The sequence below is a fragment of the Amblyraja radiata genome, chromosome 25, assembly GCF_010909765.2.
Source record: "Amblyraja radiata isolate CabotCenter1 chromosome 25, sAmbRad1.1.pri, whole genome shotgun sequence".
NCBI lineage: Eukaryota > Metazoa > Chordata > Chondrichthyes > Rajiformes > Rajidae > Amblyraja > Amblyraja radiata.
Genome location: NC_045980.1, coordinates 17,886,837 through 17,912,436, shown reverse-complemented (window position 1 = coordinate 17,912,436; position 25,600 = coordinate 17,886,837). Strand labels below are relative to the sequence as shown.

At 44.5% G+C, this 25,600-nt stretch overlaps 1 protein-coding gene across 2 annotated transcripts in view; it reads right to left on the bottom strand.

Moving 5' to 3' along the window:
- Positions 1–25,600, bottom strand: part of rasal1 (RAS protein activator like 1) — a 140,643-nt gene that overhangs the window by 63,847 nt on the left and 51,196 nt on the right. For both annotated transcript variants that reach the window (XM_033043341.1, XM_033043342.1), the window contains exons 7-9: positions 17,442–17,582; positions 5,196–5,287; positions 3,474–3,591 (exon numbers count right to left, since the gene is read on the bottom strand). In XM_033043341.1, coding sequence (XP_032899232.1) covers positions 3,474–3,591; positions 5,196–5,287; positions 17,442–17,582 — 351 coding nt within the window. The remainder of the gene's footprint in view (positions 1–3,473; positions 3,592–5,195; positions 5,288–17,441; positions 17,583–25,600) is intronic.

The window sequence follows — 25,600 nt, the reverse complement described above, 5'->3', positions numbered from 1 at the left end:
AATGTGTTAACATAGAAAATGTCTTTGTAATCATGGTACAACTAGAGAAAACAGCACAACCTTTTAGCAAAATGGCAAAAAAAAGGCTGATTTAGGCACTCGATCGTGAAAAAGGCATTATCCTGCTAAAATCATCAAAAAAGGCATGGAAAGGCACATGGCATTTATGGCAAAATCCTGGCTCACAGGATTAAGAAAGCCCACAGTAATGCCACAGTAGTATGCAAAAGCCACTCTTTATACATCAAAACTCTCATCAGCCATATTTAAATATCATTATGAACTCCTTCATTTAATTTGGAACAAATATCACTGCTGTAAAACAGTTTACTCAGTACCTCTTCGTTGCAATAATGAACATCTGACATACTAACAAGTACTCATTCAACAAGCCCAATTAAATGAAAATAGCAAAATCAATACAGCTTTTAACTATCACTGGAAAATGACAATCTGTTTAACATGAGATGTTTAGTTTAATTATTGTCTAGATATACAGCATCAAAACAGTCTCTTCAGCCCATTGGACCCACGCTGACACACACGTGCACACAGACACACGCACAGATGCATACACACAGACCCACACACAAGCGCACGCACACACTTGCACGCAGCGCATGCACACATGCGCACAGACACATACACGTGCACACAGACACGCGTGCACACACAGACACGCACACAGACACACACACCGCACACACTTGCATGCACGCACACATGTGCACATACTTGCACACACAGACGCGCACACACACAGACCCGCACACATACACAGACATGCGTACACAGACGTGCACACACACACACGCACGCACAAAATAGATAGTGATCTGATCAGCATCATTGAATGTACCCAAAGTTCAATATTATGTTGATTATAGGGATTCAAGGAACTGCAGATGTTGGTTTACAAAAAAAGACAAAGTGTTGGAGTAACTCAGTGGGTGAGGCAGCATCTCTAGAGATTCATGTCAGAACCCTTTTGCAGACTGATTGTAATAGGTGATAGAAAGCTGGAAAAGTGGTGGGGGCGGGACAAGGCTTGGCAAATGATAGGTGGATTGAGGGGTGTCGATTGGCAGATGGGTGGAGTATGTGACAAAGATTAGAGATGAAAAGAAGACAAAAGGGTGTGAGATAAGGAGAGAAGAGGAGGAGGGAAGTGTAAAGCCAGAGGAAGGAATGTAGGTGGAAGGGGATGGCGGAAGGGGGAGACAGAGAGGTTGAGAAATGGGTGCACACGGGGTGGGACACAGAGAATACGTTGGGCGGTATGGTGGCGCAGTGGTAGAGGTGTTGACTTACAGCGCCAAAGACCCGGGTTCGATCCCGACTATGGGTGCTGTCTGTACGGAGGTTGTACATTCTCCACATGGCCACTTGGGTTTTCTCCAAGATCTTCGGTTTCCCCCCACACTTCAAAGACATGCAGGTTTGTAGGTTAATTGGCTTGTTATGTGTAAATTGTCCCTAGTGTGTGTAGGACGGTGTTAATGTCCGGGGATTTTTGTCAGTGTGGACATGGTAGGCCGAAGGGCCCATTTCCGCGCTGTGTCTCTAAGCTAAACTATAAAAAATAGACGGGGGAAAAGTGTGGTAATTGTGACCTGATATTTATTTTTTCAAGAAATTGAAGTAGATATGGTAATGGTTAAATAGTTGGGGAAGTGATGAGCAGATAAATGCCAGTAGACAAAAGTGCTGGAGAAACTCAGCGGGTGAGGCAGCATCTATGGAGCGAAGGAATAGGTGACGTTTCGGGTTGAGACCCTTCTTCAGATTGATGTGGGACATTGGGATGGGAGTCCACATCACATCGGTCTGAAGAAGGGTCTCAACCCGAAACGTCGCATCTTTCCAGCATCTGCAGTTCCTTCTTAAACAGCAGGTAAATGCCGATTACTAAATATTTTAAACTTTTACAGCTTCGATGTAACGTTTCACCACGTTCTCAAGAGCGTTCCTGAGCAGTAGAGTATCGTCTTACAGTGAGAACAGGTTAATAAGGAGGCTCTCTCACAAAATTCTTGCCGATAGCAAAGCGATGAATGTACAGTTAGTCTATTCTTGTAGGCTTGGAGTGAGGAAAGTGGAACAAGCACATAGGAAACTCCCTCTTCTTATTTCAGCTTCTTGCAACAGAAGCCTTGGAGAGATGGTGAGTCAGTGAAATGAGTCATCTGGGAGGCATGCCTTCAGGCAACGCCAGGCTTATCTGCACTGTAGCAATAGTTTCGATATGTTTGTGTAAAGGAAAACACAAAGTGCTGGAGGAAGTCAGCATGTCAGGCAGCATCTGTGGAGGGAATGCACAGGTCACGTTCTGGCTTGGGAACCTTCTTCAGATTGATTGGAATAAGAGGGAGAAAGCTGGAAAAGAGAGACGGGGGTGGGATGGGGGATGGGGGCAGTGCATCTCACATCAGCACCTCATATTCCACAAGGGCAGCTTACAACACAGCGGTATGAACATTGAATTCTCCCATTTTAAGTAATACTCCCCTACCACTCTCACATCAGTGTTCACCGATACTCGCAATATCTCCCGCAGCCCACGAGTCACCCTGCTCCTTCTCTTCCTTCATACACTCATCTCCCATCCCAATGTCACTCATTTACCTTTCATCTAACCTCTTTCCCCTCCCCACTGTCCCCTTTCATTCTACCCCCCCCCCCCCCCCCCCCTCCAGCTTCACTCCTCTTCCCACTGTATCTGGCTCCCTTGTGTCTCCTTTTCACCTCCAGCCTTTGTCATTTACTCCACCCACTTGTCAATCAATCCCCACCCCTCCCTCACTGGGGGCAAAGAGGCTGATATTCGCCATAAGCTTCACACATTTAAACCAGTATAAACCAGGCTCAACACTAGATCAAGACCAGGGCAACACAGTGGTGCAGCTCGTAGACCCAGGTCCGATCCTGACCTCAGGTGCTGCTTGTGTGGAGTTTGCATGTTCTCTCTGTGACCACGTGGGTTTCCCCTGGGTGCTCCGGTTTCCAAAGACGTGTGGTTTTGTAGGTTAATTGGCCCTATTGTGTACGGAGTAGGTGAGAAAGTGGGATAACATAGAACTAGTGTGAACGGGTAATCGATTGTTAGCCTGGACTCGATGGGTCCAAAGAGACTGTTACCAACGTGTATCTCTAAACTGAACTAATCACATGAAACCACAGATGGTCTTATGAAGATATGTTGGATGGGGCAGTCTCCGTTCCACCACAATTAAAATATTAGATTTCCGGAGTTAGGTATACAATATTACAATATGACAATTAAAATGTATGATCATGAGAAGACTTGACCGGGTGGATGTGGAGAGGATGCTTCTTCAAATGGTGAGCTGGAATTAAGAGAAGGCCTACTTAAAAAGGGGTGCACTCTTTTAAAAGCAAGTTGAGCAGAAATTCTCTTTCTCTCTTGGTCTCCTTGCCTAAGAAAGGATTACAATGGGGTTGCAGACACGTACCTTGGATGGAGAGATTACAGAGTCCACCAGAAGATCAATCAGAGGCTGATAGTACATCGAGGGCAATATCCGCTCTTCTGCCAGCCTGACCTTTAATCGTAACGCTCCCAATTTACCACTGAGAAAACAGAAATGTTGGATTCAAAACCTTTCTGGAGTTGGGTACACAATATTACTGCTTGTAGCAGGCATTTTGCATGTCTTCATGCCAATTGTTTTTCCTTGAAGACTTTTTTCACTGGACTGGACTCCTGCAAAACCTCTGCTGTAATGTGCCCCACTTGTGGTGCTGATTCACCAACCCCTGGCTAAAGAAATTCCCCCTTGTATCCATTCTAACAGTTTGTCCTTTTATTCTGAGGCTGTGCCCTCTATTTCTAGACTCTCCCGCTACTGGAAACATCTTCTCCACGTCCACTCTATCTATGCCTTTCATTATCCTGTAGGTTTCAATGAGATCCCCTCCTCATCCTTCTAAACTCTAGAGAGTGCATGTCATACTTAAATGCTTCATGATATGCCCTCTTTGTGATTAATCTTACGCATAATATATCCCTGTTGGTGACGGTTTCAGAAGCATTCTAGTGGAAAAACGCCCTGGCTCAGACCCAAAATTACTTATGGTGACAATGAGGCTTTGCACCTGCCAAATGTACACTCTTTGAAGTTCCTTAGTTAATTAGTCGAAGGACTTGTCAACAAACATTTTAGGAGCTTGTTCAAGGGAAAGGCCTTTTTTAAATTCAGATGAAGAATTATCCTGTACTATCATTAGAAGAAGAGATAAGGGCTAATTATGGGAACAAAACTCGTGTTAAAAAAATCCCAGCCTAATGAAAAATGAAATATACGACAGGGCTGTGAGCAGAGGGACAGATTTTGAATCAGGTTTAAGTTTAGGTTTATTTTTGTCACGTGTACTGAAGTACAATGAAAAGCTTTCTTTTTGCATGCTATCGAATCAAATCAATTAATACCACATATAAATACAATCAAGCCAAACTGAAGTCCAATAGGTAGTGAAGGGAAAGATACAGAGTGCAGAATATAGTTCTCAGCATTGTAGCGCACCAGTTCCAGAGGCAATGTCCAATGTTCACAAAGGGGTAGAAGTGAATCGGTCAGTACTCTAGCTTATGGAAGAACCGTTCAGAAGCCTGATAACAGAGGGGAAGAATCTGTTCCTGAGCCTGGTGGTGTGCGCTTTCCAGCTTCTGTACCTTCAGCTGGATGGGAGCAGGAAGAAGAAAGAATGACCGGGATGGGACAAGCCTTCGATTATGTTATCTGTTTTTCCGAGGCAGCGTGAAGTGTAAATGGAGTCGATGGTGGGAAGGCTGATCCAATGGTGTGATGGACTGGGCTAAATCCACAACTGCAATTTATTCCGATCTTGGGCACAGCTGTTCCCAAACCAAGCTGTGATGGTGTTATTTGAGACACAGATTAAACCCTTTCCGAATGAGTGAGTGCAAGTGAGAGAGTGAGGGTGACAGGGTGACATAAGGAAACCTTCAGTATTGGCCATCCACATATGGCCATGGGCATGCAGAGTCTACTTCTTAAATATTAACCTGTGACAAAAGATCGAAACAAATCATGAAAATGAAAATAAAACTGGAAATCTGAAATAACACCAGAAAATTCCACAGATCCGCATTTGGCCCAGACCCTCTTGTAACCGTGGAAATCTCAATCCATGAAACAACAAGAAATATTTACCCTGAATCATCTTCAACTTTTTCAAAAGGCAACAGCCTAAACCAGCCCCGGGTCATTTGAGTCTTCTGAACTTCCTCCAAATCAAAGTCAATCTAGTTAGGGGAAAAAAGAACAGAGTCATTCCTTTATAAATGTGAAGGCAACAGCAAGGAGAAATAAAAACAGTCGCAAACATAAAACATATTGGTTTGGTGTTGCCATTGCAATGGCACTTTGGAAGTTCACTACTGTTCAGATCAGAGCTTCTGCTTGATCAGTGCACCCCAACATCTCAAGGTCACCCATTCAGAGGCACAGAGCGCAGATACAGGCCCTTCAGCCCATCATGTCCATGGGCACCATTGTACTTGTCTATACTAGTCCCATTTTCCTGCAGGTAGACAAAAGTGCTGGAGAAACTCAGCGGGTGCAGCAGCATCTATGGAGTGAAGGAAATAGGCAACGTTTCAGGCCGAAACCCTTCTTCAGACTGCAGTTGTGTTCTATGCCTCGGTGCTTCTAGATACTTAGATGTTATGTGAATTCTGCCTCAACGACCTATTCAGACTCTAATCACTCTGCATGTGAAGAAATTTCCTCTCTGATCCCTTGAAAATTCTTCTCTTTCATCTTATGTTCCTTTTGTTTAGACACCATCACCCTTAGCATGAGATAGTTTACAAAAAAAGACTCAAGGCGTTGGAGTAACTCAATGAGTCAGGCAGCAACTCTGAAGAACAAGGGATAGGTGACGTTTTGGGTCTGCAGTTGGGGCCCAATCCAAAACCTCACCTATACATCTTCTCCAGAGATGCTCCCTGACTCGCTGAGTTACTCCAGCACTTTGTGTCTTTTTTCTGTAAACCATCTCATTTTCAAATTCAAATTTAAGTTTATTTAGTTTAGTTTATTGTCGGGTGCATGGAGGTACAATGAAAAGCTATCGTTGTCATTTACACAAGCACTATGAGGCACAATGAAAAATCTTGCTTGCAGCAGCATCACAGGCACTCAGACTCAGACAACACACAAAAACAATGAATGCAACAACAAACAATTAGAAAAAAAGATAAGTTCAAAGTACTGCAAGACAATAAGCAATAGACAATAGGTGCAGGAGTAGGCCATTCACATGGCAGGGCTGGTCCCCCAATGCAATATTCCACCTCTCCACCAATTCCAATATTGTTGGCCAGTGGGGGGGGGGGGGGGGGGGGGGGGGGGCTTTCTGGAGCGCTAGTATGGGTGTTGTGGGCTAAAGGGACTGGTGTCCAGAGGGCTGGTATTGACATTCTGGACCAAAAGGATTCTTGGGTTGGCAGCTCAGTCACTCAGGGCTGGTGGACTGCCAGCTCAGTCACTCAGGGCTGGTGGGCTAGCAGCTCAGAAACTGCCAGAAATTCTGCACAAAACAGGTGAGAGACTCTGTGAGAGAGAAGGGGGAGAGGGTGGAGAATCAATTTTAGACATTTTTCATATTTTTCTGCAGTTCACAGCAATGGAGGAGGAAAGTCTATCCTGGCCTGGATCTCACAGGGAGCCAATGAAGGGAGGGAGAAAAATACTGGGGTGAGGTTTAAGACTTGCAGGGGGAATACTTACAGATGGGCCGAAGGGACTCCTCCTGGGCTACTACAGGACTGATGGGCCGAAGGGGCTCTTTTAAAAAAAATCAGTGAAATCTCGGTGAAAGGCACTTTTTCTGGACTTTTCCTGGCCTTTTGGGCCAAAATGCTCCTCTTGGGCTAATACGGGCATTTTGGGCAAAAGGGACTGGTTTCTCGGCTAATAGAGGCCTAGTGGGCCGAAATTAGTGGTTTCAGGCAGGCCAAACAACACATTTCATTTCAATTTCAATTTCAAGCACAGAGCAGGCCACACAGCTCATTGCATTTTCATTTCATTTCCATTTCCATTGCAGTTTCAAGCACAGGGTAGGCCAAATAGCTCATTGCATTTTCATTTCATTTCCATTTCCATTGCAGTTTCAAACACAGGGCAGGCCAAACAGCTCATGAATGAATGAATGAATGAATGAATCTCTTTATCTCTTTATTGTCATTGCACATGGTACAACGAAATTTAAAAGTCAATCCCACGGTGCGATTCACAAGAGCAATTTTAAATATATAAGAAAAGGTAAAAATATATACATATTTTAAAAAAAAATTACAGATAAATAACAATAGCAGCTGAGGTAGAACCATTCAGTTGAATGTGAGTGTTATTTCTTATTTTGCATTGTTAAGTTCACGTATGGCTATGGGGTAGAAGCTGTCTCTGAGTCTGTTTGTGAGAGTTTTGAAAGACCTGTACCGTCTGCCAGAGGGCAGCAGGTGGAACAGGTTGTGTCCAGGGTGGGAAGGGTCCTTCAGGATGTTGGCTGCCCTGCCAAGGCAGCGAGAGCTGAAGATGTCCTTCAGGGAAGGCAGTGGGCAGCCAGTGATTTTTTGTGCGGTGTTGATGACCGTTTGAAGGGCTCTCCTGTCCGCTGCAGAGCAGCTGGCATACCATGTGGTTATACAGTACGCCAGCACACTCTCGATGGAGCAGCGGTAGAAGGACACCAGCAGCTTCTCCTCCAGGTTGTTTTTCCTGAGGATCCTCAGAAAGTAGAGTCGCTGCTGGGCCTTCTTGACTGCTGTGGTGGTGTTTGTAGTCCAGGAGAGATCCTCCGTAATTTGTGTGCCCAGGAATCTGAAGTCTGAGACCCTTTCCACACAGTCCCCATTGATGAATAGGGGTTTGGGGGCTGCACTGTTCTTACGGAAGTCTATGATAATTTCCTTTGTTTTTGTGGCGTTTAGGATGAGGTTGTTGTCTGAACACCACGCTGCCAGTCTTTGGAATTCCTCCCTGTAGGCTGTCTCACCTCCTCCTGAGATACGTCCAACCACAGTCGTGTCGTCCGCAAACTTGACGATGGTGTTGGTGGAGTGGGCAGGGGCACAATCGTGGGTGTAGAGGGCGTAGAGGAGGGGGCTCAACACACAGCCCTGTGGGGAGCCGGTGCTGAGTGTGATGGGGGTGGAGAGGTGATGGCCCAGTCTGACGGTCTGGGGGCGGTTAGACAGAAAGTCCTTGATCCAGAGGCAGATGGGTTGGGAGAGTCCTAAATCCATGAGTTTGGTGACCAGTCTGCTGGGGATGATGGTATTGAAGGCGGAGCTAAAGTCAATGAAAAGCATCCTCACATAGCTCCCCTGGTGTTCGAGGTGGGTCAGTGCAGTGTGAAGAGCAGTGGCGATGGCATCCTCAGTGGACCTATTTGCTCTGTAGGCAAACTGGTGTGGATCAAAGGTGGGCGGGAGGCTGGATTTGATGTGTTGCTGGACCAGCCTCTCGAAACACGTCATGATGACTGGTGTGAGAGCGACCGGTCGGTAGTCGTTCAGGCCGCTGATAACAGGCTTTTTTGGTAGTGGGATGATTGTGGCAGACTTCAGGCACGGTGGGATGATGGATTTTGACAGGGACAGGTTGAAGATTTTCGTGAAGACCTCGGAGAGCTGGTCTGCACATTCCTTCAGCTCATTGCATTTTCATTTCATTTCCATTTCCATTGCAGTTTCAAGCACAGGACAGGCCAAACAGCTCATTGCATTTTCATTTCCATTTCCATTGCCATTTCAAGCACAGGGCAGGTCAAACTGCTCATTGCATTTTCATTTCATTTCCATTTCCATTGCAGTTTCAAGCAAAGGACTGGGTCTCTATTCCTTGGAGCGCAGGAGGATGAGGGGTGATCTTATAGAGGTGTACAAAATCATGAGATTAATAGATCGGGTAGATGCACAGAGTCTCTTGCGCAGAGTAGGGGAATCGAGGACCAGAGGAAATGGGTTCAACGTGAAGGGGAAAAGATTGAATAGGAATCTAAGGGGTAACATTTTCACACAGTGGTGGTGGGTGTATGGAACAAGCTGCCAGAGGAGGTAGTTGAGGCTGGGACCATTCCATCGTTTAAGAGACAGTTAGACAGGTACATGGATATGACAGGTTTGGAGGAATATGGACCAAGTGCAGGCAAGTGGGACTAGTGTAGCTGGGACATTGTGTGGGCAAGTTGGGTCGAAGGGTTTGTTTCCACTGTATATATGACTCTATGACTCTAAGCTAACGGCCGATGCTTGTTTACCTGGTTCTCCAGAGATGCTGCCTGACCCGCTGAGGTATACCAGCACCGTGTGCCTTTATTTGGTTTGTGCTTAGTTCATATTAAATTTACCTCTGATTTGCTTTTCTGTACCAGTGCTGCAGTGTACTCACATAACTGCAAATGTCCAGCATTATCCTAATGAACCCAGGGTGGATATTCGAATGGCCGCTTCAATAGATTAGACCTGCTGTATATACTACAGATACTCTTAAAATATGAGAGATGAAATGCATTTTTTAATTGGGAAGATCCCATCAAATTCATCGACTCTGTTTTAAGTAATTGTAAGATCACTTTCAGTTTGGTTTAATCCAATTTATAAACTGGATTTTAGACACAAAATGCTGGAGTAATTCAGCGGGAAAGGCAGCATCTCTGGAGAGAAGGAATGGGTGATGTTTTGGGTCGAGACCCTTCTTCAGACTGAGAGTCAGGGGAGAAGGAGACTAGAGATATGGAAGGGTAAGATGTGAAAATGACAGATCAAAGCAGATGCTGATTAAGGAAATGTAATGGTTCATTGTTAGCTGAGGAGAAGGTATACGAGGCATACAATCAGAAAAATTAATCAGGAGGACAGTGAAACTAGTCAGAGAACTTGGGTGGGGGAGGGATGGAGAGAGAGGGAGGGAAAGCACGGGATACTTGAAGTTAGAGAAATCAATGGTGGGGTGCAAGCTGCCCAAGCAAAATATGAGTTGCTGTTGTCATGTGTATTGAGGTACACTGAAAAGCTTTTATCGTGGCATTCTATCCAGTCAGCAAAAAGACTGTACATGATTACAATCAAACCATCCACATTGTACAGATACAGGATAAAGGGAATAACATTTTGTGCAAGATACATTCCAGTAAAGTCTGATTAAAGATAGTTCAAAGGTTTTCAATGAGGTAGATGGGATGATATGACCGCTCTATTCGAGGGTTATTCTCCAGAGATGTGGGTCATGCTGAGTTACTCCAGCACTTTGTGTCTTTTTATTCTAAACCAGCATTTGCAGTTCCTTATTTCTACATTGAAAACTGTAGTGTTTCGACGGAAATTAGCAAAAAATGCACATAATATAAATACTAGCTGATCAAGGTCTAACAATGGATCTGAAGAAGGGTCTCGACCCGAAACATCACCCACCTCCTTCTCTCCACAGATGCTGCCTGTCCCGCTGAGTTATTCCAGCATTTTGTGTCTGTCTGATATTTAAAATACAGCTGCTTTGCCCAAGGTCTATATTTTTGTACTTCAGTACACGTATACACAAAGAACCCAGACTGGGGGTGATTTTGAAATGCAGTGACAGTGGAAGAAATGCGTGCTATAGATGCAGCCACCACACTATGCACTGCTGAGATGGTGATGCTACCCACCGTGAAGAATGGAGCAGTGTGAGACCTCGGAGATTGTCTCCTTTGATGCCAGGAAATGTATGAGATCAAACAAATGTAAAGGACAGGCAAAAAAAACAAACAGTGGCACTTAGCCACTCAATCAAATAAGTAAAACGATTTCCAAGACACAGAATTCATTATTTAAGGTACAATGTCCTAACCGTTTCAATAAAGAATGAGCCAGGCAGTTCTGTGGCTATCAAAACATTGACGGAAACTTGATTTAAATGTGTGTGCAAAGTCTCGGCTAAAACTGTCTCAGAAGAACAGGAAAAGCAGCGAATGTCACACTTCTCATAAAACTGGGTGCCATGATTCAAAGCTTCCTCAGTTCCCAACGCACAAAGCACATTGTGATGGTGCTTACAATAGCTAAAATGTCAGCACCTATTGCAGGAACAGAAATAGGTCATTCAGTCCCTTGAACCTCCAAAGAAAAGATGCCAACCTATCCAACCTCTCCCTATAACCCAAGCCCGTGAGCCCAGGTAACATCCTGGTGAGTCTATTCCGCAACCATTCCATCCTATTGCTATTCTTCCTGTTTTTGGGTGACCAGAACGGAACACAGTGTGGTCTCATCAGGATCAGGATAAGAAATAAGATCAACCCCATGAAGGTCAGGAACAAAACAGCTCTAGACTACAAACTGCAAACCACGCTAATATATACCTTGAAAAAAAAGACACAAAGTACTGGAGTAACCCAGCGGGTTAGGCAGTGTCTCTGGAGAACATGGATAGGTGATTTTTCTTCAGAACAGTACCTCATATTCCACTTGGGTAGCTCAAAGCCTGATGGCATATACATTGAATTATACGGTTTTAAGTAACTAATCTACAACACCCCCTTGTTTTATTCCCCTCTCTGCCCTGTCCCCCCTGGATACACACCCATTTCTCTCGTTCCTCCTCCCCCCAACCTCTTCTATCTATATTCTGAAGAAGAGTACCGACCCAAAACATCAGCTATCTGTGTTCTCCACATATGCTGCCTGATCAACTGTGTTACTCCAGCACTTTGTGTCTTTTTTTGTAAACCAGCATCTGGTTCCTTGTTCAGACTGTTTGTGGTTGGGGGGTGGGGAGGAGAGAAAGCCGGAGGCAGAGAGGATGGGCAGGACAAAGTCAGGTGAGAGATATGTGGATATAATGAGGAACAATGAATATAAAAGAACATCTCTGTCATCTTTCCCTCTCAAACCCATTCTCTGGTCTTCTCCCCATTATCCCTGATATTGTTAATATCCTCTCTGGGATGATACATGTATGGTCAGCGTGGAGTGGGTAGGTGGATGAGCCTGATATGTGGATATAAGTGAAGAGAGGGTGTGGGGGGGGGGGTGATTGGCCGATGGTTAGACAAAGGCTAGGGCTGAAAAGATGAAAAGTTAAGGAGACATGGATCGAAGAGGGGGTGAAATGTGAAGCCAGAGGAAGGGATATATGTGAAAGGGGACCGGGGGAAGGGGAAAGGGGAAACTGGCTGCACATCCAGGTCGGGCACAGGGAAGAGAGGGGCAAAAGCAGGGGAAGCAGGGGGTATTTGCAGGTTATTTACCTAAAAGTGGAGAATTCAATGTTCATGCAATTGGCTTGTAAGCTACATTTTGAAGCTTAATAACATCCAGTAATCAATAAAATAATTTTTGTGTCTTTTTTTTAAGTAATGCCTCTGTAAAGGTGTTTGGGACATTTTTGTATAAGAGGCGGTACATTAATGCAGGTTGTTGCAGTTAGTGACACTACGCATTAAAATTACATCGGCCGCAAAGCTCACTACCACCCTGAAAGGCAGGTGCAGAAATGGAAGTGACAAGGCAGGTTTTAGCACACAAAGTCTATCAGTACGCTCCTGTCTACTTAAGATTATCATCTGTCTTTCCCTGGGATGAGTTACAGCAGATGGGAGTTAATAAGATCTTCAGGGAAGTCATTGCCTGTAATCTGTAAAGAATTTGATCAGCTGCTTGTGTTCATGCTTGCAGTCTGACTGACTACAAAACAGCCTTTGGAGGAACCTGGTGCAAATGTTGAGGAGCTGCCCTGTGAAAGGACTTGGCGTCATAGAATCATACAGCATGGAGACAGCCCCTTCGGCCCTTCTGACCCATGGCAACCAAGATGCCCCATCTACCATCCCACCTGCCCACATTTGGCCCAAATCCCTCTAAACTTTTCCTATCCATGTACCTGTCCAAATGTTTTTTAAATGTTATATTACCTGCCTCAATTTCCTCCTTTTAAAAAAAATAGTTTTTAGTTCCCAGCCTGCCCAACCTCTCCCTATTGCTCAGGCCCTCGAGTCCTGGTAGCATCCTATCTATTCCCCTCATGATTTTATACACCTTTATAAAAATCTCCCCTCACCCTCCTGCATTCCAAGGAATTAAATCCTAGCCTGCCCAACCTCTCCCTTGTGTACAGGCCCTCGAGTCCTGGCAACATCCTATCTATTGCCCTCAAGATTTTATACTTGTGATAGGAGGCTGCGTGAACATTGTAAGCTGCGGGTTCCAGCAGAGACAGAAGATTTGCTTCACAGGATGGGAGTAAGTGTGGGCGCCCTGGCTATTCTGCACAGCTATAATTTAAAATAATGGTCTGCTGTGTCTGAGGGGAGCTTTTAATCTATTCGCTGTTGCGAGAGGCACTAGCAGGGAACAGTGACGCAGGACAAAGGGTTCCTCCACAGACCGAGAGAGAATACCTGTCTATAGGCGCTAGCAATCAATTGCCATTAATTGAAGAAGCTGCAGTTTGTCCAAGGGCCGAAATTTGCAACGTTAGGATTTTGGCTTTAAAGCAAAAAGATTTGACCTGAATTTGTCAGCTTGAATTGAATTGAATTGGGAGATACAGCAGAGCTGCACAGTGGTGCAGTGGGTAGAGCTGCTGCCTTACAGCGCCAGGGACGCAAGTTCGATCCTTACCCCAGGTGCTGTCTATGTGGAGTTTACACATTTTCCCTGTGACTGGGTGGGTTTTCTCCAGGTGCTCCATCTCAAAGTTGTGCAGGTTTGTAGGTTAAATGACCTCTGTAAATTGCTTCTAATGTGTAAAGAGTGGCTGAGAAAAATGGATAACATGAAACCAGTGTGAGTGGGTGATCGATGGTCAGCGTGGACATGGTGGGCTGAAGGGCCTGTTTCTGTGATATATCTCTAAAACTAAAACTAAAAGCCACTGTGCCACCCTAGTGTTGATTGTTGAAGTGTATGTTTTAAGAAAATACATATCATCCCAGAGTGGATATTAACAATATCAGGGATTATGGGGAGAAGGCAAGAAAATGGGTTTGAGAGGGAAAGATGACAGAGATGTTATTTTATATTCATTGTTCCTCTCTAAGGTTTCCCATGCATCTAGGACATGTACATTGATAAGAAAGGTTCAAAGAGATGTGAGCCAGATGTGGGCCAAACATGGGCAAATGGGACCAGCTTAGATGAGGGCATCTTGATTGGTATGGACAAGTTGGGCCGAAGGGCTGTTTCCATGCTGTATCAGAGTGTTATATTTACTCAACATACCACTGTGTATACTCATATGCCAGAGTTCCAGAGGAGATCCCAGCCTCAACATCTGGCCAGCACTGGAAAACCGCTGGAGGAAGCATTATTAAATGTACCTCACCAGTACATGGTTACATGTCACAAAATTAAATGGTTCTTCAGCTAATAAACCTGCCAATCAAATTTGCACAAAGAAGAACATTGAAATTAATCTCTCATAGGTAAAATCAAAACTTTGAGAAGAGAAGCAAATCAAAAGTGGCCAAGTGACGCAGCGGTAGAGCCGTTGTCTCATAGTACCAGAGACCAGAGTTCGATCCTGACTATGGGTGCTGTCCGTGTGGAGCTTGCACGTTCTCCCTGTGATCTCTGGGAGCTCCGGTTTCCTCCCACATCCCAAAGACATGCGGGTTTGTATGTTGATTGGCTCTCTGTAAATTGTCCCTAGTGTGCAGGGAATGGAAGCGAAAGTGGGATAAAACATAACTAGTGTGAACGTGTGACCTCTAGCACATGTCCACTAGAGGCATGGGAAACCACAGAGAGGAACAATGAATATAAAAGAACATCTCTGTCATCTTTCCCTCTCAAACCCATTCTCTTGTCTTCTCCCCATAATCCCTGATATTGTTAATATCCTCTCTGGGATGATACATATATGGTCAGCGTGGAGTGGGTAGGTGGATGGGCCTGTTTCCATGTTGTATCTCTAACTGAACTATAAAGAATGAGTACTGTCTTGCAATAAAATATGAACTGTATGTTAGCGCAAACAGGTCGATTTGTCTGTTGTAAAATTTCTTCCAAAAATTTTTACCCAACACTAAAACTTCAATACACTGCATTACAATTCTCATTCCAGAATGGTTAATGTGTAATCAAAAAATGAGCTGGAAAAATGCAAACAAACACATCAGCAATGTTTCACATAATGACAAGGATTAGCCTTGCGCCAAATAATTGTGGATAGATTTCCATAAAAAATTTAGAACATAGATCAGTATCTTATCTTTGATCTTATAGAGGTGCATAAAATCATGAGAGGAGTAGATGTACAGAGTGTCTTGCCCAGAGTTGGCAAATCGACGACAAGAGGGCATAGGTTTAAGGTGAAAGGGAGAAGATTTAATAGGAATCTGAGGGTTACCTTTTCCACACAAAGGGTGGTGGGTGTATGGAACAAGCTGCCAGAGGAGGTAGTTGAGGCAGGGACTATCCCGACATTTAAGAAACAGTTAGATAGGTACATGGATAGGACAGGATTGGGGGAATATGGGCCAAACGCAGGCAGGTGGGACTAGTGTAGCTGGGACATGTTGGCCGGTGTGGGCAAGTTGGGTTGAAGGGCCTGTTTCCACACTGTCTGACTCTACGACTCTAATACAATACAGAAACAGGCCTTTTGGCCCACAATGTCCGTGCCAAACGTGATGCCAAGTTAACTTCATTGCCTCTGCGTGCACGTGATCCATATCCCTCCACCGCCTGCACATTAATTTGTTTATGGAAATTGTCCCTTGTGTGTGGGGAGTGGATGCAAAAGTGGGATAACATAGAACTAGTGTGATGGGTGATCGGCACCGTGGCGCAGCTGCTCAAGCTGCTGCCTCACAGAGCCAGAGACCCGAGTTCCATCGGGTGCTGTCTGCGTGGAGTTTGCACGTTCTCCCTGTTTCCCCTGGGTGCTCCGATTTATTCCCACATCCCAAAGACGTGCAGGTGTGTAGATTAATTGGCCCTCCATAAATTGTCCCCTAATGTGTAGAGAGTGGATGTGAAAGTGGGATAACATAGAACTAGTATGGTCGACATGGACTCGGTGGGCCGAAAGGGCCTGCTTCCATGCTGTATCTTTCAATCAATCATCCATTCACACAACACATGCTTTAACACATTGAAGAAATTCTCTCCCCTTCCTTACAGCACTGAAACAGTGTTTGACTAGTTAGCATGTGCTGTCCCTGCAAAGAAACAAATATGTACACTAATACATCAACAGATGGTTCCACTCAAGTCCTATATACAGTACAATGATATTTTGAAACCATCCTGAAGCAAGTGCCATGACAGAATATTTATAAATCCACCAAACCCAGCTAAGTTTCACATACTCGAGACACTGTCACATTTTGACAAAACAGGCATCTAATTTACAGAGAAACGTCAAATATAGAACGATGCAGCGCAGGAACAAACATTTCTGCTCACAATGTCTGTGCCTAACTAATTGCCAAGCCTGATGAAGGGTCTCGGCTCGAAACGTCACCCATTCCTTCTCATCAGAGATGTTGCCTATCCCGCTGAGTTACTCCAGCATTTTGTGTCTATCTTTAATCCCTAAATTAAACTAATCTCCTCTGCCTGCACGTAATTCACTGGAATTTAGAAGGATGAGGAGGGATCTTATAGAAACATATAAAATTATAAAAGGACTGGACAAGCTAGATGCAGGAAAAATGTTCCCAATGTTGGGTGAGTCCAGAACCAGGGGGGGGGGAGGTCATTTGAGACTGAGGTGAGAAACAACGTTTTCACCCAGAGAGTTTGTGAATTTATGGAATTCCCTGCCACAGAGGGCAGTGGAGGCCAAGTCACTGGATGGATTTAAGAGAGAGTTAGATAGAGCCCTAGGGGTTAGTGGAGTCAAGGGATATGGGGAGAAGGCAGGTACGGGTTATTGATAGGGGATGATCAGCCATGATCACAATGAATGGCAGTGCTGGCTCGAAGGGCCGAATGGCCTCCTCCTGCACCTATTTTCTATGTTTCTATGTTTCTATGTAATCCATATACACGTTCCCTGCACATCCATGTGCCTATCCAAAAGTCTATGAAACACCACTGTTGTACCTGCCTCCCCCACTATAGCTAGCAGCGCATTCCAGGTACCCACCTATCTCTGTGTAAATTAACTTGCCCTGCACACCTCCTTTAATATTTTGCCCCTTTTGCTTTAACCTGTTCACTGCCAAGATTTTTTTTCACTTGTATTCTCTGACCTGATTATATTCGGCGGTGGCACTGAACGGGTTAAAGCTGTGCCTCTAGTCTTCGACATTTACACCCTGGGTTAAAAGTTCTGGCTATCTACCCCATCTATGTCTTTCAAAATGTTATATATTTCTATCAAGACAAAACATGTCATCCACTCCTGCCTCGTTAATGTGCTGATATGTACAGTATGTCAAGTCAAACAGTGGATTCTCACCTTCCCAAGAAAGTCGTTCTTTCCCACCATGTCCCAGTCCCAGACTTCCACAGTGAAGATCATGTCTTCCGTTGGCTTGTGATCCTCCAGTTCAAACTCAAACACCTCATTCCAGTGGGGAAAGCGAGTCTTCTTTATTGTCTAGAGTATGCAAAAGAGTTATGAAGTCAGAAAATAATATTTCAAAATTTGTAGTACAGGTCCACCACCAATTTCCCGGCAGCCTTGGTTCCAGATCCTTGCCATGTTATCTGTTTTGTCAGACCAACAGAGGTCACAGCTTTGGGGGTGGCTGAGATACCGGCCCACAAAGTCGGCCGTGGAAGTCGGCTGTGGGAACGATCTACCGTCTCGGCCGAGCCAGCATTCCAGAGCCTGGGCCGCAGGGGGCAAATTTGACCTGTCAAGTTCAAGTTTGTTTACATATATTGTCACTGCACCAATTGCTACAGCGAGATTTGGGTTGCCATACAGCCATACAAATAAAAAAAACACAACACACGATAGAATTTAACATGGACATCCCCACACAGCGGAATCAACGTTTCCCACTGTGAGGGAAGGCAATAAAGTTCATTCATCTTCCTCTGTGTTCACCCGTGGTCAGGGCCTATTGAGGCCTCCGCAGTCGCCGCAACGGCGGTCCGATGTTTCAGGCCCTCTCGCCGGATGATGGAACTCCGGCGTCGGAAGAACACTCTCAGCGGCTTGGAGTTGCGAATCGGCCGCTTCCTACCGGAGACCGCGGCTCCCGAAGTCCACAGGCCGAGCTGGGCGGAGCTCCACATGGCAATCCTCGGCGAAAGATCCCAGGGCCCCGTGTTGTTAAAGTCAGCGCCCGCCCGTGGCTGGAAGCTCCACAGACTACAGCTCCATGGTTTTCAAGTCAGCAGGCCCAGCACTCTGACACAGTGACCTGGTAAGACATCGCCCGCTCTGCGATGGTGCTTCAGTGCTGCACCGCTGCTGAAGCTGAAGCTCTGGCCGGTGCTCTGGAAGAAAAAGGCCGCACCAATCCAAATGGTAGGCCGCGAGGAAGGGGCGAAGATGCGGCTCGGAGGACAGACGCATCCTCGACCAGGTAGTCACTGAGAAAACTGTTTCCCCCCCTCCCCCCTCCCCCATCCCCCACATAAAAAGACTAAAAGACCTCCAAAACAAAACTTTGACAGACTAAAACATTTTTTAAAAGATTGAAACGAGGAACAGCTGCAGGCAAGGCTGCCATACTTAACGGCGCCCCCAACGAGCAGCAGCGGAAGTCCCAATGAGGTCTAGGTGCTACATTTTCAGGGAGACTTTCAGGGGGGCGGGGGGGGGGATTTCAAGTGTGCTCGTAATTTTATCCAGATTAAAGGAGGTGCCAGACCACCAGTTGCCGGAAAATCAGTGATGGACCTGTCCCTCATTTCATGGAGCAGTAGCATATCTGTTAGAGCTGCTCTCGCAGCATCAGATCTGGGTTCAATCCTGACCTTGAGTGCTGTCTGTGCAGAGTTTGCACGTTCTTTGGGAATTTTTAAACCATAGATTAAATTAATAGGTTCTTGCTTAGTAAAGATGTCAATGTTTATGAGAAGGCATGAGAATGGGAATGAGACGGAAAAAATAGATTAGCCACGATAGAACACCGGGCAGACTCGATGGTCTGAATGGCCTAATTCTGCTCCTATTTCTTATGATCTTTGGAGTGATTGGCCATGATAAATTGCCTAGGTGGTATAAACTGTGAGGAATTAATGGCAATATGAATAAAGTTGGATTTGATTATTGTAGGATTACTGTAAATGGGTGATTGATGGTCGGCATGGACTCAGTGGGCTGTATCTCTCTATTCTATTGATACTAGGAATAACCACATCAGCATTTGGGGATAATTCTCTTGCTCTACTTTGAAATTTGCCACAGAATCTTTTCTATCTTTTTCCCAGGATGGAAATATCAAATATCAGAGGGCATAGCTTTAAGGCGAGAGGGGCAATGTTTAATGGAGATGTGTCGGGCCAGTTGTTTTACACAGAGGGTGGTGGGTGCTTGGAACGTGCTTCCAGGGGTAATGGTGGAGGCAGGCAGGATAGTGACGTTTAAGAGACTTTTGGATAGGCACATGGATATGCAGGGAATGGAGGGATATGGACTACGTGCAAGCAGATAAGAGTTGGTCTTGGCATCATGTTCGGCACAAACATTGTGGGCCAAAGGGCCTGCTTCCATGCTGTATCTCTCCATGATCAATCCTACCAAGCCGATGTCACAGTTCTAGGTAGCAGTTGCATAATGATGAGAAATTTAAACTTACGAAGGAGTAATCTTATTTTTTTAAATATCATATGACATAGAACAGCACAACACAAGAAATGGATTATACGCATTACTTGGGTCTCTATATTTCCCTAGATGTAGCGCCAGTGATCGATGTATTAAGCCAGTCTGTTCACCACAGTTTGGGGGCGGCACAGTGGCGCAGCGGTAGAGTTTCTGCCTTACAGCGACAGAGATCCGGGTTCAATCCAGACCACGGGTGCTGTCTGTATGGAGTTTGTACATTCTCCCTGTGACCTTGTGGGTTATTTCCAGGTGCTCTGGTTTCCTCCCACACACCAAACACGTGCAGGTTTGCAGGTTAATTGGCTTCGGTAAAATTCTAAATTGTCCCTAGTGTGTAGGCTAGTGCTAGCTTACAAGGTGATCGCTGGTCGGCACAGACACGGTGTATCTCTGAAGTCTAAAGTCATTATTTTATCTTTGGATTCTATTGCATCTGAACATTACTATCGCTGAACATCACCTATCCATGTCCTCCAGAGATGCTGCCTGTCTTTGAGTCTTTGTTTATAAATCAGCATCGGCTGTTCCTTGTGCTTCCACATTGCCTTTTGTTTGCCTCTCATTTCTGTCTCATATTTACATATAATGTTTCCTTTGAATATGGACAACCAGAAATATTATTAACACTTGCCTGTGCTAAAAGGAGTAAAACTCTGCAAAAATAGGGAAATCTTAGATGGATATGAGTTTTTTTCAATCTATTAACTTGACATTGTAGCGGCGCCTGCTAGCGCACGCAGATATCGAACCCGGCGTTCGGAAGCCGCGGTCACGTGACTCGGGAGGGGCTGTTGTTTTTGCGCGGTTTTTCCCTAGTGCGCGTTAGTTCAGCGCTGACCACCGGTGTGGGCAGACGTGTCTGCTGAGCCTGTATGCTGCAACTTGAACTTTTCAATAAAGATCTGTTGAAAACTCCAGTAGTCGTTTCTCAGACCACTAAAACATGTCATTTCAAAGAATGACGTTTAAACAGTTTACTCCTTAATAATCTGGTCAAAGTAATATTTGAATGGTTGTGGTCGGGATTATAATTTCCAAACTCCCTTGTGCCTTCATGTGAAAATCTTTGCCAAACGCAGGTCTTCAAAGTTAAACACACAGTGATGTTGGGATTTTTAAAGTTAATTCCAATGGAAAGGAGAGCGGTAGGAATTTGTGGAATGAAATAAATTTACAGTAAATATAGGTCTCACTAATGATTCAATAAACAGTCAAATTTTGTTTTGGTACTAGATCTGAAAAGAAATGTGTGAAGTCAAAGCAAGTTGTGTGTGCATATCAAACACAGCTAGACTGTCGGGTTAGAACAAGCAGTGCACTACATTCCGAATTATCACCAAGAGAGAAGGATCAGAGCTCCAAGCATTCAAATTCACAATGTGTCTCGTTTCTTGTAATTATATTTAGTAATTACATCCTTTATTTCGAACCGAATGCTATTTGTTATATGTATATGTCACGGTTTGTACAAAATATTGTAAAAGCAATCTTCACAAAATTGATTATTAAAGGTGAATTAAAATTTAATGTAGGGCAATTGCAGTAGACAATCTAAGCAGCATGTTCAGAAATTAGGTGGATAGCAATGGAAATCTGGTTCAAAGCTGATTGGGATCCTGTGGTGTTGAACAGCAATCTGACACCCTATTGTTTCTTTGTCACCCCTTTGCCCCATTTTATCACCCATCTGACAATCCAACCCTCATCACATGCATCCACTTTGCAGTTGCCTCATCCTGCCCTATCTATTTTCCAGCTATCTCCCCCTCCTGCTATAATCAATCTGAAGAAGGGGCATCACAGTGGCGCAGCGGTAGAGTTGCTGCCTTAAAGCCCTGTCCTACTGTACGAGTTCATTCAGGTGCGCTCCCGAGTTTAAAAAAAAATCAAACTCGTGGTAAGCACGTAGAATGAACGTAGCGGGTACGTCGGAGCTCGGGGACGTCTCTTAGCGGCTCGTAACACTAACAGCAGGTACTCGGGAAACGCGGTAAGCTCGGGAAGACTCGTGAAGATTTTTCAACATGTCGAAAAATGTCCACGAGAGCCCCGAGTACTTACGAGCGGCCCTAAGTGGGACAGGGGCATAAATCTCCGAGTTCGAATCAGAGCAAACTCGGGAGACCTCTTGAATGAACTCGTACAGTGGGACAGGGCTATTACAGCACCAGAGACCTGGGTTCGATCCTGACTACGGGTGCTGTCCGTATTGAGTTTGTATTAGAATTACCTTTATAGTGCCTGCAGTCATACATACAATAATACAATAATAAACAACAATAAACACAAATTAACCTTGTGACCACGTGGGGTTTCTCCGGATGCTCCGGTTTCTTCCCACACTCCAAAGACGTACAGGGTTGTACGTTAATTAGCTTTGATAAAATTGTAAAATTATTTGTTGTGAGTAGGATATTGCTAGTGTACAGGCTGATCACTGGTCGGCACGGACTCGGTGGACTGAAGGACCTGTTTCCACGCTGTATCTCTAAAGTCTAAAGGGTCCTGACATGAAACGTCACCTATCCACGTTCTCCAGAGATGTTGCCTGACCTGCCGAGTTACTCCAGCACTTTGTGTCCCAAGCAACTAGATTATTATAGCTATTTGATGAATCAATGTGCATTTAAATCAGCATTCATCATCATTGCAGTTTTAACATATTTCATCATCTTATTTCAAGTCCTTGGGCTGCCCAAAATATGATTGGAAACATCTTTGCCCAACCAATCACTGATGAATTAATTCCTGACTTTGCAATTTTAAGATTAATGATCAGTGACAACAAAAAAGGATACACATTTTGTGATAACACTAATAGATGAAGAAGAAACCATCTATTCCACACAGCTTTAATCAAATATTGTTCTTCAAATCTTAATAAAATATTTGGCTGATGTAGTGATAAGAATGCAGAGAATATTAACAAGGATGTTGCCGGGACTATGACGGTTTAGTGCTCTGACTATGACTCTATGATTCTATTTATGTGATAAGGGAATTGACAATTGTCACAAAATTAAAGTGAAAAAAGGAAATATTTTAAGTATTGATTTGCTAACAATCTCTCAGGAAAATTTAGCTGCTCTATAAATTCAGCAATTGAAACAGTTCATTTTCTGGGGCTGTGATTGCCATCACAAGAGTGTTTCAGTGAAAAGGTACTTGAAACGCTAATTGTCAGAGGTAACTTGCAGGACGATGCTATAGGGGGATTAATGTCCATATCCAACAGAGTCTGAGAACTAATGGCGAGGTTTAGAGAGAGATATACCGTCTGTGGATAACAAAACACATGGTGTGATAAATGAACCGGCCAATGCTGGAGATTGTCATATCAGGATGTGTTGTTTAAATCCAGTGCTTATTTTGTAGACAAAAAGATGCTGCTACGCATATCAATTAAAAATCAAACTACATTTATCTGCAATTTTTTTTCCATCAATGTGCCTCCATTTTCTGTTTTGATTTTGCGACCAATCAACTTCTAATTTAATAAACTAACAACGTGAAAGTATGAAATAAAATTTATTTACATAACATTTCAGAAAATCTAGATTTTAACAATGCACTGGCACAAAAATAAGCTGTTTAAATTTATGCCTCTTCCAGCTAATTTATGATGTTAACAACATCAGAGGTTATGGGGAGAAGGTAGGAGAATGGGCCTTGATTGAAATGCGGAGAAGACTTGATGGGCCGAATGGCCTAATTCTTCTTCTAGGAAATGAATTTATGAACTTATTCTTTATTTTTTCATTGAGCATTGAGCAATAAAACGTGGATCAGGCCCTTCAGCCCATCGAGTCCTCGCTGACCATCGATCTTCTATTCACACAAATTCTATATCATCTCATTTTTTTCATCCACTCATCAATTAGCCTACAAATCCACACATCCTCAGGATGTGGGAGGAAACCGAAGCACCTGGCTGAAACTTTGCTAACAGGAAGAACGTGTAAACTCCACATGGACAGCACCTGGGGTCAGGATTGAATCTGTGTCTGGTACTGTGAGGCAGTGGCTCTACCAGCTGCAACACCATGCCACCATTTTCATTGTAAAATATAATTCTCCTTATGTCCCAGATGCAAGCAAAGATCTCTCAAATTGGTTTGACCCAGAATAAGGTCTTGAAGTAAATGGCTACAAAGTACATCAGATGTAATTGCCTATTATTCATTTGCACAAACCTAAAATGTGGGAAGACTATAACTACACACTATTACTTGCATAATTTATTTGATTAGTGGTATTTTGACTAATTTCCCCCTGCTTCGTACCCCGCAGCTACAGATCTGACAATTCTTAGCACATTGAACATTAATAGCTTGTTACAAAATTAGCTTAAATTCTCAATCGTGACTCATTTGAATTGTCTAAAAATAAACATGAGAATGCAATACAAGATTCTTTTTCTTTTAGCTTTCTGGTAACTGAGGTAGAAAGCAACTAAAAAGTGAAGACTTTGATTTTTTTTTTCCTTTTTCCTTCTAATATCAAGGAGAAATTTAATTAAAACATTTGTTCGAAAGAAAGGGAACTCATCACGTAAAATTGAAATGAATACTGAGAGGTGTACTTTGTTCAGAATCTTTTATAAAGAGAGGTTGTAAAATCTTGGATTGATTTCTCTGTAGTGTTAGAAGTTGAGGAATAGAAGTATATAAAACGTGATGGAATATATAAAATTATGAGAGGCATAGGTAGGGTAGACAGTCAGAAACATTTTTCCCCACGGTGGAAATGTCAAAGATTACAGGGCATAGCTTTCAGGTGAGAGGGGCAAAGTTTAAAGTGGGAGTGTGGGGCAAGTTGTTTCATACAGAGGGCAGTGGGTGCCTGGAACGTGGCGGCAGGGATGGTGGTGGTGGTGGCAGATACAGTGGTGCTGTGTAAGAAACTTTTGAAAAGGCATATGGCTTTGCCACTTGGCATGATATGGCATAGGGATATGGATCAACTGCAGGCAGATGAGATTAGTGGCTTCCGTAAATACTCGCTAGTGTGCAGGATAGAACTGGCGAGTATGGGTGATCGCTTGTTGGCAAGGACTCGGTGGTGCAAAGGGACTATTTCCATGCTGTATCTCTAAACTTAGTGGCATCTATACTATTACTAAAACTCTCATCTTGACCGCTTCCGGTTAGCTTTTATTTTAATTTTGCGCAAAAACAGTACCCTATATCGCCAGCATTTTTTCGCACTTTACTCGCCGTTCTCCTCTGATCCAAGTGCTCCAATTTTTGGTCCGATCGGTCGAATATTACAAAGGTTATGAAGGTTTATAAAATCGTGAGATTTACAGACTGGTCTTCTCACCTGTCAGTCACTATGAAGGTAAAGACCCTTCCAGCACCTGCTGTCAATCCCCGGGGCGAGGAAAATTAAACCCCGGAGGCGGGGCTGAGTCCACAAGCCGTGTGGAGTCGGGGGAAGGCGCTGCGTGGAGTCGGGGGAAGCCGCTGAGTGGAGTCGGGGAAACCGTTGAGTGGAGTCGGGGAAACCGTTGAGTGAAGCCGGGAGGTGCTGGTGGTGCCGTGACTGCTGAGTGGAGTTCCTCCCCCCACACACACCCCCCTCCCCCCCCCCACACACACCCCCTCCCCCCACCCCCTCACCCACACCCCCTTTACCCCTTCCCTGTTTCTCCCCCCTTCTTCCCACCCCCCCACCCCCCACACCACCCCCTCCCCCACACCACCCCCTCCCCCACCCCACACACCACCACCCTCCCCCCTTCCCCAGCCCCTCACACACACCCCCTCTGCCCCACACACCCACATCCCCTTTACCCCTCCCCTGTTTCTCCCCCGTTTCTCCCCCCTTCT